This window comes from Fundulus heteroclitus, unplaced genomic scaffold (genome assembly GCF_011125445.2).
Source record: "Fundulus heteroclitus isolate FHET01 unplaced genomic scaffold, MU-UCD_Fhet_4.1 scaffold_466, whole genome shotgun sequence".
Lineage (NCBI taxonomy): Eukaryota > Metazoa > Chordata > Actinopteri > Cyprinodontiformes > Fundulidae > Fundulus > Fundulus heteroclitus.
The window spans coordinates 42,853-56,213 of NW_023396886.1; the positions used below are offsets into that span (position 1 = coordinate 42,853).

At 39.2% G+C, this 13,361-nt stretch overlaps 1 protein-coding gene across 3 annotated transcripts in view; it reads right to left on the minus strand.

The window, feature by feature from the left end:
* Positions 1-13,361, minus strand: part of LOC105915598 (NMDA receptor synaptonuclear signaling and neuronal migration factor) — a 52,764-nt gene that overhangs the window by 16,883 nt on the left and 22,520 nt on the right. For 2 of the 3 annotated variants that reach the window (XM_036131993.1, XM_036131992.1), the window contains 5 exons: positions 9,074-9,201; positions 6,638-6,721; positions 5,338-5,371; positions 5,042-5,112; positions 2,555-2,634 (listed from right to left, as the gene is read on the minus strand). In XM_036131993.1, coding sequence (XP_035987886.1) covers positions 2,555-2,634; positions 5,042-5,112; positions 5,338-5,371; positions 6,638-6,721; positions 9,074-9,201 — 397 coding nt within the window. Of the gene's footprint in view, positions 1-2,554; positions 2,635-5,041; positions 5,113-5,337; positions 5,372-6,637; positions 6,722-9,073; positions 9,202-10,306; positions 10,397-13,361 lie in introns of all 3 variants that reach the window. The other variant, XM_036131991.1, reaches the window with a different exon arrangement.

The window sequence follows — 13,361 nt, forward strand, 5'->3', positions numbered from 1 at the left end:
CCTCCAACATTCTCATGGTTATGCTGGCTGCTTCTCTGAATAAAGCTATCCTTGCCTAGCCTCGTGAGACCATCCTGATCTCGCGAGTTTTCAAGGTTTCACTCGCAGATCAGTCTGGCTACTCTCCGTTGAAGAAAATTTGGAGCCGTTCACCAAACGAACGTCCAATCAGCGTTGGCTTTGAGGCGGGTTGAGGTGTGACGCAACGGGAAGCGCGTCAGTTCAGTCTAAACAACATGGCGGCTTCAGCCGATGAAACTAGCGTTAGCGTGGCTATCGAGCAAGTTTTATCGGAATTACAGAGTATTTATTTGCTGAGCTAACGAGCCTTTACCTGCAGCAGCAACAGTAGCTTGGCTTGTGGTTGTGTTTTCGTCGTCGCTCTGTTACGAGCGACGACGAATCTGATTGGTTTATTTGGCCCGTCTATCATCAACATAGGCCAATCAGCTAACCAGTATTTTCGCCCCTTCCCAAAATTACTTCAACGGAAGGTTTCCAGATGGATATGCGGAGCAAATCTATCTGGCGGAGTCAGGTAAATCCTTGCCTGGCCTGTTAGTCTGGGATGGAAGGCCATGTGTTGGTAGTTCTCAGCTGTGTCATACTCTTTCCATTTCCAGATGATGGACTGGCATTTTAGATACCAAACCATCATACTCTAGTTAAAAAAACTTGTCAATTTAAAATTTTCCATTTGACCTCTAAAGTGGTTTTGATCGTATCGCGAACAGTGTATTGTCATTGGTGGTGAGAAATCATCCTTTCTTAAAGTCAAAGCCGATGTACCACAGGGCATCGTTCTTGGTCTTCTAATGTTTAGGGTGTACATACAGTGAATGATTTACTTAAAGCCTGTCTTGGTGCAGGTTTTCCTTCTTCCAGGCCTTTCTACTCTGGGTAAAGCGAGTAGGGAGGAGCCGAGTCAGGCAGGGGTTGTGGATATTAAGGTAAAATAATAAAAGTGCTTGAATACTAGATTGCATCAGTTTTTAGTTTTATATTTGTGTTTTATTTTCCTTCTCCAGTATGCTCTATTTTCTCACATATCACCCTGATAAAGAGCTTTTAGTTTTTGTAGTTCTAACATGACAAAATATATAACAGTTAAATGATAGTGACATTTTCTAAGGCACTATGTACATACAGATACATTAATATACCAATGCTGATTTCCATAAATAAATAAAAAATATGAATATAACAGAAAGAAAACTAAAATTGGCCAGGAACAAAAGGCAGACTAAAAATGAGAAACTCTAATGGACCTGTTCTGGAGACACTATCAGAATCCAAATAATATGCTTCAGCAATCTCTAATTAAGCCATGACCCAGGGTGGATTTCTATCATGAATTAATACAAATATTTCATGAATTTCTTTTTCTCATCAGAAACTAAAAGCCATTTATGTTATTATCTCACACTGAATAGCTCATTATTCCACTAAATTATCAGATTTAAACAAATGTTCCTTTCAGATGTATGGCTTTGAAAAGATTATTTTGAGGAAAGAACTTTGTCAGTTTTCCCAGAGAGTAGCAGTCTCTGTGTTTTTGCTTTTAAACAGACCTCATATGTTAATTAGGAACGTCCAGTCTTCTGATCAAGGCTGTTAAACGATTAGTAGCAGAGACTCTGACTGTGATTCCCTCAGACACACCAGAAGATGTGAATCTTGGAATCATGGAAAGAATGGATTAAGACTTAATTGGGTTGCGTATATTTAAATATGATGGAACCAGATTGTTTTGTAAATTGACTTGAGAAGAACTTTTACTGTGAACTGGCTCCGTAAAACAAACTGAATGAGACCAAGCTATTAAAAAAAACACCAATCACAAAATAATTTCATAATCCAGGTTCCTAATTTTTCACTTTTCTTTTCTTTTCCATTATACAGCCCACTTTCAGCCTCTTTTTATTTAGAATTTTTTTTTATGTGTTTATTAGATGAGTCTTCTCGTCTCAGGTTTACAGGCACCTGCATCAGCCATACTTGCCCAGCTACTGGACTCATATAGGATACATTGTGTTTGGCATCCACTGTTGTAGTCTGGCGCTCACATTAGTGGGCTGCAAGCCAAAATGAAGCACGCATCGACTGAGGAAGCAGCACACGTGACATTGGGATAAACTGTTTACAGAGAACTGCTCTGCTAGCTTCCTGTTGTAGTGGCAGTAAAGTGAGCCTCCTAGGAATAAAAACGAGGCTCAGCAAGTGGATGAAAACACTGACGTTCCCTGCTGGATTCTGAATTAATCAAGGCACGATAAACATGTGGACTGAATAAATCAGAGTTGTTTTGACCAAAACATTAAAAAAAATGAACCCAAAGCACCAATTGTGTGACTGATGACTAACAACAGACCATCATTTCCTCACTAGTAATTATCTAACTGACCTTACAACTTTGAGTGAATACCACTTATTCTTGACTTCTCTGAATCAGAATGTTTATTGGTATATTTTTATTTTTCATATAAATATTGATGTCAGAAGCCAGAAAGAAAAAAAACCTGTGCCTAATCTGTATTAGCAAAGCAACACTTACTGGACCATGTCGTCCTCCTTCTCTACCTTGGCAAAGGTGGCCACTTTATTCTTCAGCAGGTAGAGATGTCCCGGACCGCCCTGAGAGAAGGTGACAATGTTAGGAAAGATCCATTTCACACTGCAGGCTGAGGCATTTTCCTTCTCTGAAAGAGTCTAAAACCTTAAAGACTTCATAACTGCGCTCAGACATTGCTGTTTTGACTGCTGTTTAACATTTACATGTCTGCAGAAACTTTAATTACAGCTTTTGGCATAATCAGTTAAATCAGACTTTATATAAAAAAAAAAACGGTACGCACAATCTATTCCTGTAATCTATGCAGCAAGAGTTCTATCATTATTCTGATACTGAGATCACTATAAATGTCAATATGTCATTCCAGAGAGAGCAGCATCTCCAATGTGTTGCTGCACACTGCTTGTCAGCTGGCTTTCCCCCTATTTCCAGAAAAGACAAATGTCATACAACACAGTCATTTCTTTGAATGGAATGGAGCGCCACTCATCACTCCTACCGCTGTGATGCTGTTTTGAAAATGTTGCACGGCCGACATGCTAGGCACGCAGGAATGGCAAGCTGTTGGATTTCTTTCTCATTTTGAGGAATAAAAAATGTTGTGGTTTAAACTGTGTTTTGTTGTCATGATGGTGTGTATGTAAACCTCAGAAAAAAAGATGACACGATTGGGATTGTTAGTTTTGTCATATAATGTTTCCCCACTGTTGGTTCCTAGAGAGCATCAAGGAGGATTCATATGTTGGAACATCTGATGTGCTTTTTAGAGTTAAAATTGCACTGCTTAATGTAACTGGTGCATATCAAATACCTCTTTATAAGTTCAGGGCAGTGTTATCAATTTTTAAATACTTTGTCACATTTAATATTAAATACAATGAGAGATATTGAAATCCATGTCCCCTGATGAGCAACATGTCTGTGATGCTGCTGACTGCAGTGTGGTTCCCTGAGCAGATAGCTTAAATAATTAACTGCCACAACACTAAAACTAAATTTAGTTTTAGGAATCAAAAACAAAAAAAGTAACAAATGAATGTTACAGAGCATTATTATTATAATCTAAACAATCAAAAAATGTTTGGTTATTTGTCCAGTAGTAAAATACATGTTGCTTGGCCCTTATTATGGAATTTTACTCTTGAACCAGACCTGCCACGCAATTCTATAATAGTCCCACCAAGTGGAGTAAAAAGTTAAGTTAGATCTGCTTAAATCCATATTTGTCAAACAAAAAAGCCATAATTCAGCCTGAACAATACCTTCCACACTGGACTTGTAGACTAACCTGGGGCTCACACTGACTACGGTGCAGGTTCTGCTCCCAGGGAAACAGCGTCAAGCTGCGGCTGCGTTCGGAACAACAGATGTTCATGTGGTCCTTTCTGTTGCTATCCCTCATAAATGATTAAAAACAACTATGTTTTTGGTTTTCTGGGGCAAAACTCGCTATCCGTGTGCACAAATATCCTATTCCACCCTCCAAAGGCCCCTCTGTTTCCTCGTCTGTCTGTGTTGTCATTTTGTTTACATAGTCCAGTTAGAATGAGTTGGTGCAGTGATTTTATTCTAATTTCACAGGAACTTTCTCCTGCCTAGCATCCAATTTTTCCTGTTTGGCTCATGAAATTCGGGAGCTGCGGCGTCCCGTCAAACTTCCTTATTGTGGAATTCTTTGCAGCACCGCATGGCCTCGGTGACCGGACCTGCAACCGACCGTGGCTGACGGAGCGTATGCATTGATTTTTTAATTATCTGGGTTCCTTGCAGCGCCAGAACTGTATTTGCACTGTATTCAGTGGGAGCCTGGCTTTAATACCACATAAAACAGCAGATCTTTCATGCATGTATTGTCAAAAAATAAGAATCAAGCTGGACAGACAAGATGCACGCCTGGCCCATTGATCTGCATATAATTTTAAACTGCTGTAAGAGCTGTTATTGGTGAATGTGTCAAAACACATTTGTTTTCCTGAAAGAATTATTTTGTTTAATAATTCTAATTTATCAATAATGATGATGATAAACAAATGGAGGAATCGATTATTTCCATAATCTATAGTTTTGTCGGGTACTTCAGTTTTTCTTTTCATCAGTATAAAATTGTATCTGCAGCTGTTGGAGTTACTGGAATCATGTCTTATTTCATTATCTATTGTCTGTAACTGCTGGCTCATTTTCCCCTCACCTGCAGTAACTTTATAAAGGTGTATTTTGCTATAGTTTGACGTAATATTTTTAGAGATTTTAATGTACAAATTAAATATTGTTTCCCACATTTGTTAATTTAATTTAACGTTTTTTTTGTTTGTTTTTTTTTATAAAATTACAGACAAAAACAATTACTTATAACTGCATCATGTGATTTTTGCTTGTTATCGACTGGACTGCTAGCTAGGCTGACTATAAAGTATGAGATGGTGCAACATTATGGAAGCATGTCTCCAGTCGGTCGCTGCTGTCACTCACCTGGCAGAAAATGAGCATGTTCCAGATTCTGCATCCCTTCCTGTAGGCAGTCAGCTTCTTCTCTATCTCCTCTGGGGAGGGAGAAAGAGAGGTGTCACTTTTCCCACTCTGCTTTCATGGTGAGAAACATAAATTGGCAGGGCCTCAAGAGACTCACACAAACACAAGAGGACAAAAACAATGAGTCATCTCTGCACTCCAGCCAGCCGAAACGTATCCCAACCTCACAGTCTCCACCCCTACAGCATGAGCCATTTTCACCTTAGCACTATTATTATTCAAAGATTAGCACTTACCAAGGATGTCATCAAAAGTCGCATGTTCATGGTCCTATAAATAGAGCATTCACACCGAATTACTATTTTATTCAACTAGCAAGGGAAATGTAGAAAAAATAAAGAATTAAGAAAACTGCAATAAAATAAGGTTTAATTCCATATTTATTGATACTCTGTTTCCTTTTATCGGATCAAGCTATTTAAAAAAGTCTGAAAAGTATAAATATGAAACAAGATAAGTACTAATTCCTATAGAGGATACAACACTTTTTTATTCAGCCAAATAACAACTTAAAATGTCCTAATGTAGCCAAGCCAAAGTAACACATTAAACAAACTAAACTATCATTGCCTGAGGGACCTTATTTCATTACTTGTAATTGTCAGACTAAATGACTGGGTATTCCTTTCATCTGCTAATGTTCAGATATGCACTGATCATTGATGTGTAGATTTCCAGTCTGCCGTTTTTTTAAAGCATTGATCTTCCAATACTGATTTTAGCCAGTTTCTCTGAAAGAAAAATGCCATTCCTTTCTTGCCTTTCTGCCATGAGTGTTAACGCCTAATATTAGCTTTGGAGTAAAAACTTTAAACTGTCTCTACCATCTGTTCTTAACATTGGAACAGTAAGCACTGCTAACTGTAAACATTCGTCTCTGTGTGGTTTCCCCAAATAATGGTGAAACTTTCCTCGTCTCTGGGACTTCCACAACACCGGCAGCATTTTCAAATGGCAAAAGTTCTAAAGGACAAATCAGAGCAGTTTTGCTGAAAAACATTCAGCCTTCCTTCTTTGTGCTGTGAGTCAACTCTGGGTTGGTTCCTTTTTTTAACCAGTTTAATGAAACCAGAGAGCCTGAATGAAATGTCCCTAAAACTTTCACCTTGGAAAAAGACAACCTGTGGCAGACGTTTCCCTTTTTTCTTACCAGAAACAGTCAGGCACAGAAAGACCTAAGTTGTTACCTTATTCCACTGATATCTTCTGTGCTTTGTTGGACTTAAACATCCCGTCTATTTAAGACTGCTAAATTGAAATTTTCTTTATCTAGCTTCCACGCTGAAAAGTGTTGTGGTTCATGAGTCTTATTTGCACTCAGTGATGGTGTTTTTTTTTTGTGGCCAGAAAAAGATTATATTTTTGAGTTTCTGGCCAGCCATCACTTGATAAAAAAATCAATTACAAGCTCTCCAATGTGACTCCTTAAATATGCTTGCAAGGAATCAGAACAGCAATTCATTTAATAAGTCCGTGCACATCAGCCAATTGGACATTTCAAAGTACCTCCTGGGTCAATCAGTAGTCACTACTCACATATAGAATAGGGATGATGGAGGGATCGTCCCGGCGGATGATGTTGGGAACATATTCAGCCTTTGGTACCTTGGAGGATATGAGCTGTGAAATAATAACAACACATGAACACAAACTGTAGTCTCACATACAGCACCATCATAAAGCTGTAATGGAATGAAACAGGGGGCAAAACTATAACTACATACTAAAGGGGACAAATGATTTTTAAAGCCTTCCTTTTCACATTAAAATCATTCAGTTAGGTTCCATATAAAGTGGAACTGCAATGCTTTGGTCTAAATTCCTCATTAGTTTACCCCACATTCCCCCTTTTTTACCCCTTTTTTCTGTTCTGAGGTTCGTCAGAGCAACTTTTTCTGGTGTCAACTCTTTAAATATAAAGGGGGCACCTCACACACTGCCCCCCCCTCCAGGTTGCAGAGTGCTCCACTTCATGCTGTTCAACAATTTTTGTAGTATGCTGGTGGACATCGTAATAAACAATTAATAACTTATCCACAAGCTTCGGCATCCTTCAGCTTGGACTATAAATTCGCTCCAAGAAATAAAAATGGCAGATTCATAGAATGTGTTAGTGAAATTGGTTGGTAATGTGATTTTTTTGCACTCCTAGGACCCTAAAAGGGTGTTTAAGGGCTAGAAAAGTGGATTTTGCATGATTTGTCCCCTTTTAAGCATTAGATAAGAGAATAATCCATGCTTTGCCCTCTGTAAGTGTTTTGTTACAAATTCAGCCATTCCTGCATTTTTGGCTTGTTGTTCCCCTTTGTAAAATACAAAGTTGGAAATAAAGTTAAAGTTCAAATTATAAAGGTCTTTTAAGTCTAGAAAGAAGGAATGGCAACATCGCAGCTTCAAAGAATTAAACTCAGTACCTTACTATTCTCTTTGTCTGCGCAGCTCCCTTAAATGCCTTTTCTTTTCAACAACTGCATAATTAGGGCCCCAATAAATTATAATTATGATGTTTTCACGCTTTTTACATTTTTATTTTTAAGAAAAGAAAGTGTGTAATTATGGTGAGGAGGAAAAATAATTAAATAATCAATAGCAAAAGAGTTCTACATTTAACAACCATGTAACTTTGACAAATACAATAGAAGGTTTAGCAGAATGTTAAGTGCTTTTGCAAGCCTCTATTTGCCCATCTTTTGTTAAAGAACAAAAAATATTACATGCAAAACAAAGAATCTCATATATTGTTTTGTCCTAATATACGGTTTTATCAAGCTAGGCTTTTATTTTGTTTATTTTTTTTGTTGGGCATTGGTGTTTCAGCAAGCCCTTTTGCCATTGCTGGTCGTTATTTCTCTATGTGGAAAGGAGAGCCGAGTCAACTCCTGCCTAACCGGGTAAGAACAACTACGGGGGGCTGCAGTGGCCAAAATACTTCAGAAGATTACGCATTTAGATTCCATTTCGTTTGTCAAATTACGTCCACAGTTTCCCTATCGTGAAAAAGACAGGTCCCAAAAAACAAATAAGCTTAAGTCATTAAGTGAAACAGATTATTATTAAGTGTTCAGTGCCTGATGGGAGGAAATTTATGAAAACAGAGCCCTGAAATGATTTTTGCTCCCTTACAGATTTCATCTGTTTTGGGTTGGCTATGACACAAGTTACGAGAGATATTTTTTTATACCAGATAAAGAAAACCAGGATAAATACAAAAGTAAGAAAACAAAAGCTACCCAAAGCAACCTGGACCTACGTGGGACTGTAATTGTCCCACAAACCTTGTCCTCCAGTTCTGCCACCACTGGCAACCAAAATTGTTATCAAGCAAAAACATTTTTTTTTTCTTTAACATCAATATCGGAGTATTTTCAAGATTGTTTTATTTCAGGCACAATGGAAAATGTTTGAATGTCAAGGCCTTCTTTAGGGCCACGCACTAAAATCTCAATAGGTTATAAGACTGGACTTTCAGTAGGTCACTCCAAAATATTCATTTAGTCTTTTTCAAAGTGCACTTGAGCTTAAGGTCAAGAACTGTTCCTTGAACATTAATTCTTCTCCTTCAGGAATGTCTGGTAGTGAGCAGAGCTCATTGATCCACCTCTTACAGCAAGTCACTCAGGTTCTAATAAAGCAGAGCAGACTCAGGCTATCAAACTATCTCTACCAACTTTGGTAGCTTTGGGGGTATTATGTTCTTTTTTAAATGCTGTTTTTATTAAAAAAAATACTTTGATGATCTGGTTTGGGTTTGAGAAAAGGTAAAACATATAAATTAAAAGTGAAATGAAATTTCAACAGCAGTCCATTTTCATAAATACAATAAATATTTTAGGTTGATACTGGATAAAAGTTAAGGTGAGAATCACCACTTCTTCTTAATTACCATGTTTGATACCAACCTAACACCTTCCCGATCTAGCATTTTATATGGAACACATCACTAATTTTGGGAAAATATATACATTTATTGACCATGATTTTTGGAGGGATGAAATCTTCTCCTTCGCAAGCCGTCCTCTCCATCTCCCGCTCATCCTCCCAGTCAGCATCCTCGTCAAGCCCTTCATCTAGAGTCCCTGAGGAGGTCTGAAGCTCGCCACCTGGCTCGCACACAGGAACAAAGGGCGCGATGAAAGGACAACACACAAACGGGATCGGGGATAAGGGTACATCCTTTAAAAGCACTGCACCTGTTACTTCATTTTTTCCTGCACAGAGGGGAGGAACGGAGGAGTTAAAACCAAACGGCAGACAACACAAAGCGACACAGCAGCAGTCTCCTTATGCACCCGGCCACACACAGACAGACGTGACACCAAGCAACGGGCAGATGGACAACAGGCTGCAGGATGAAAACGGCTCTGAGGACGATGGCCGTGGCTAGTGCCGGCAGACAGAGCAGCACGTAGAAAAGGCAGCAATCAGAGACAGTTACAGGACAGTGCATGTGTTAGTCAGTTCCTGTCCAGGTTCAAGTGAGCATTTGTGTACTCTGCCTGTCTGTAGCTCTGTGTGAGCCGTTAGCCTGTGTGCATGTAGGTCAGGTTGTAGCATTCGCTGCCAAAGGCATTCATACCCCTTGAACTGTTTTTGCACTTTTTCACGCCACCAGCCACACATTTAAATAGACTGGATTTATTTATTTCACTGTTAATCCGTCTGCTCGGCAAAGTCTCTCAGAGGTTTGTTGGTGAACAAACGACATGATGAAGACCAAATACAGCAGACATGTCAGGAAGAAGTTTAAAGCGGGGTTAGGTTATGAAACTAAACCCCAGCTTCGGGCTACTCACAGATCTCTGTTCCATCATCATTTGAACATAGAAAGGACATGAGAGAACAACAACCTTACAGAGACGTCTCAGTTTTAGTGATGGGACAGAGGGAGGCTTTTCTTCAGCAGGGACAGGAAAGTCATTCTGGAAAGTATTGAGTCAGACGGGCTAAACACAAACGCACATCAACAGTTTCCTTTGTAAAAATTTAGACCAATGCTCTACTGTGTGTTGGGCTGTCACATCAATAGAGGCTGATGTCTGTGTGCTTATAATGCTCAATAGATGCTAAAGTCCTAGGGGTATGAATGGTTTGGAACAGCTATACTGCACCGTGTCTATGGGCACTAAATGAGAGAGTGTATACCATGTAGGGCGCATTTTTGAATACTTCTTGGCAATGTGAGTGACTGAGAGAGCATGGACTCACTGTCTCTGGAGTCATGAATAGACTCAGGCTTGACGGGGGTGGGGTCACTCCATGAGCGGTTGAAGCTCTTGGCTCGGCGGTCGACGAAGGCTGACAGGGTTAGGGGGGAAGAAAGTCACTCACATAGGATCATCAATGATGACTGAAAGCTTATTGGTCCAGCATTTGACAGAACGGGAGCATTAACGTGATTTATGTGCTCCTCAAATCACTCTGGGTTCTGGTGGGTGGAAATGTATAAAGTTCTTTATTATTTATTCATTTTATGCTAAAACTGCTGCAACAATATTTTACCAAATATTTTTTTCCTGTTCATGTGCAACACAAATTTCTAATAGAAACATAAGGGATTGAATACATTTTAAAAAGACAAAAAGTTAAATTAAAAAGAATAGTAAGGCATGGTTAAATGATTAAAATAACCACATAAATTATATAAAAATCTCTTTTATGAAGTTTCTGTGACCTGAAAACAACGAGACCGCGACAGATCATTTCAAAACTTAAATGGGTGGGATTTAACCAAAAGATGACATATGTTGGAGCGAGAAATGGAAAAGGAAATAAACTAAGAAAAAAACATTGACTGATGAGAAAACCTGACCTACTCCAGATGTTCTCAACTGTTTTCTGTTAATCCTCCTTTTGAAGAAGGAAACATGTTCTCCCCCTCCCCAACCTTCGTTGTTTTCTGTTTTAATGCATTAAAGCTGTCGTTCTGAAGATTACCCATAATCCATTTTAAAATGTATAATGTGTGTATGTATATATATATATATATATATAATATATTCATTTATTGCAGTGGTTTCTAACAACCAGAATGTTTCAACATTGCCACACTTTTTAAACTATTTAGTAACAACAATGTGAATGGCTGACTCGTACCTGCAGTCAACATTTAACTAGCTATGAACCTCATATGGCAAACATAATAAGCCTCAAGCCTCAATTGCATTAAGTTTTGTACTTTTTTAGGAGTTTATTAATAGTGTTTCTCATACAATAGAGCAAACAGCAAGAGTGCTGTTGTCTCTTGCGCACAACCCACATAATCTGTAGAAAGCACTATTAAAACATTTATGGCAGCTCTTTATTGATTTGTTTCACCTTAGTGGCTAGCTTGTCATCTGTCTGACGGCTTCTAAATATATTGTTGTATGGCTTTGAATTAAGAGTTCATGTTTCCATTTCAAGCCTTTTAGGAAAATTCTTGTAAACACTACTGCGACATTCGTCTATGCACCCTGGATCAAATAGTAAAGGTAGAATCCTACTGGATCAGTTAAGAACCCCTGTCTGAGACAAATGACGTTCAGTTTGGTGTGGAGTAGGCTGTGGGCGGAGTCAAACCTTTGACTCCACCCCTGACTCACACTTTTGACTCTGCCCACAATTTCTATTCCAAAGTTGTATAGAAGATCCAAGAAACCTTTTTGCTCCCTATATTATATTACCACAAGCTTTCAAGCTGGGTTAGGATAATGTCCCCCAGTCACTCAGATCACAAGGGGTAGAAAATTGTTTAGCCCCTTTGCTAATTATTTAAGCCTAAATGAAAGGGATCAAAATTGTCAGTTTTCTTCATTATACATCAATGTAACATAAAACAAACATTTGTTCAAACTAAATCACAGCATGCTGCATCAAATCGAAATATCCCTTAAGGTACTTAACTTGTTTTTTTAAATGAAGTACAGTTCAATCGAAAATTCTAGTTATAAACAAAATTCAAGAATAAAAACATCAGGGTGCAGACAAATGTTTGACATTTGGAAAATATACAGCACTGCTGAAAACAGACTTGATATATGCAAACCTCCTAATGAGGTTCGCATATAACAAATTTACAGTCAATTGTGTAAGAATTCTGCATAAAATGGTAATGATACAATAGTCCCAGTGAAAAACACTCATGAAGACACAATTACCGTGGACCAGTTGAAACACTTCAGTGCTATCTTATGTCAGAGGGTCATCATTAGGAAAGACTACCATCCTAATTCAAATACAAACTTTAACACATGCAATATACTAAGCATGCTGAAGTAAAAGTCATGGCCAAAAGTTTTTGCAGTGACACAACTGTTGTGTTTTCCAAACAGGAGCTTCTACTTTTCTTACAACAGCACTTTTAGAGTTTTGCACATAACGCCAAGAGTTTTATTAACCTAAAAAAAAGTGCATTGTCCAACAAAGACTGTTTTCCATACATTTTTGTCATGGCATAAAATGATTATGTAATGTAAAGCTGTGACAGAATTCATGCAAAATCGCCTTACTGGCAGACAGACTGCTATAAAAGACGGAAAAATATGCTTAAACATATTTTATTCTTATTTTAGTGATCCATATGTCCAAACAAACATATGTAAATACCAGTGTTGTAGTCAAGTCACTATGCCTCGAGTCCGAGTCCAGGTTCGAGTCACCAGTGTTCAAGTCCGAGTCAAGTCCAAGTCATTAAAAAAAAAAATCCGAGTCGAGTCCGAGTCGAGTCCACTACTCATCCGAGTCAAGTCCGAGTCGAGTCACTATTGACGTGTGATGTATGACATGAAGCAGTAACATTCCATTGCACTAATAACTCTTTCGCTGTAGTTATCCTTGGTTTTACTCGGTAAAACTACCGCTTTTTCCAAGTCTAAGACGTTTCCTAACCATGGTTTTTAAATATTGTTGTTATGGAACGTGCAACAGCGACTCGAGGTACGCTGATAGGCCGCATATGAAGGATGTTAAAGCCGCAAGCGGCGTCGATCGGCCCTCGCAGCCAAGCGCACTCCGGCCACCGCCACGGTGCCGGCCGGCCGGCGGGGTTCGCGCACTGCCGGCCGGCCGGAGCCGCCCACCCGCCGGCCGGCCGGAGCCGCGGCGGGGTTCGCGCACCGCCGCGGCTCCCCCCACCGCAGATGCTGTTACGCATTTTCCTCGCCCGTCCACCGGGCGATTCCCACAAACGCGTTCGGCAGCGTTCCCCCATGACTCACAACAAATCTGGTGCAGATCGGTCGATGTAGCGAGGAGATCCAGCCGTTGGATAATGATAATGCAT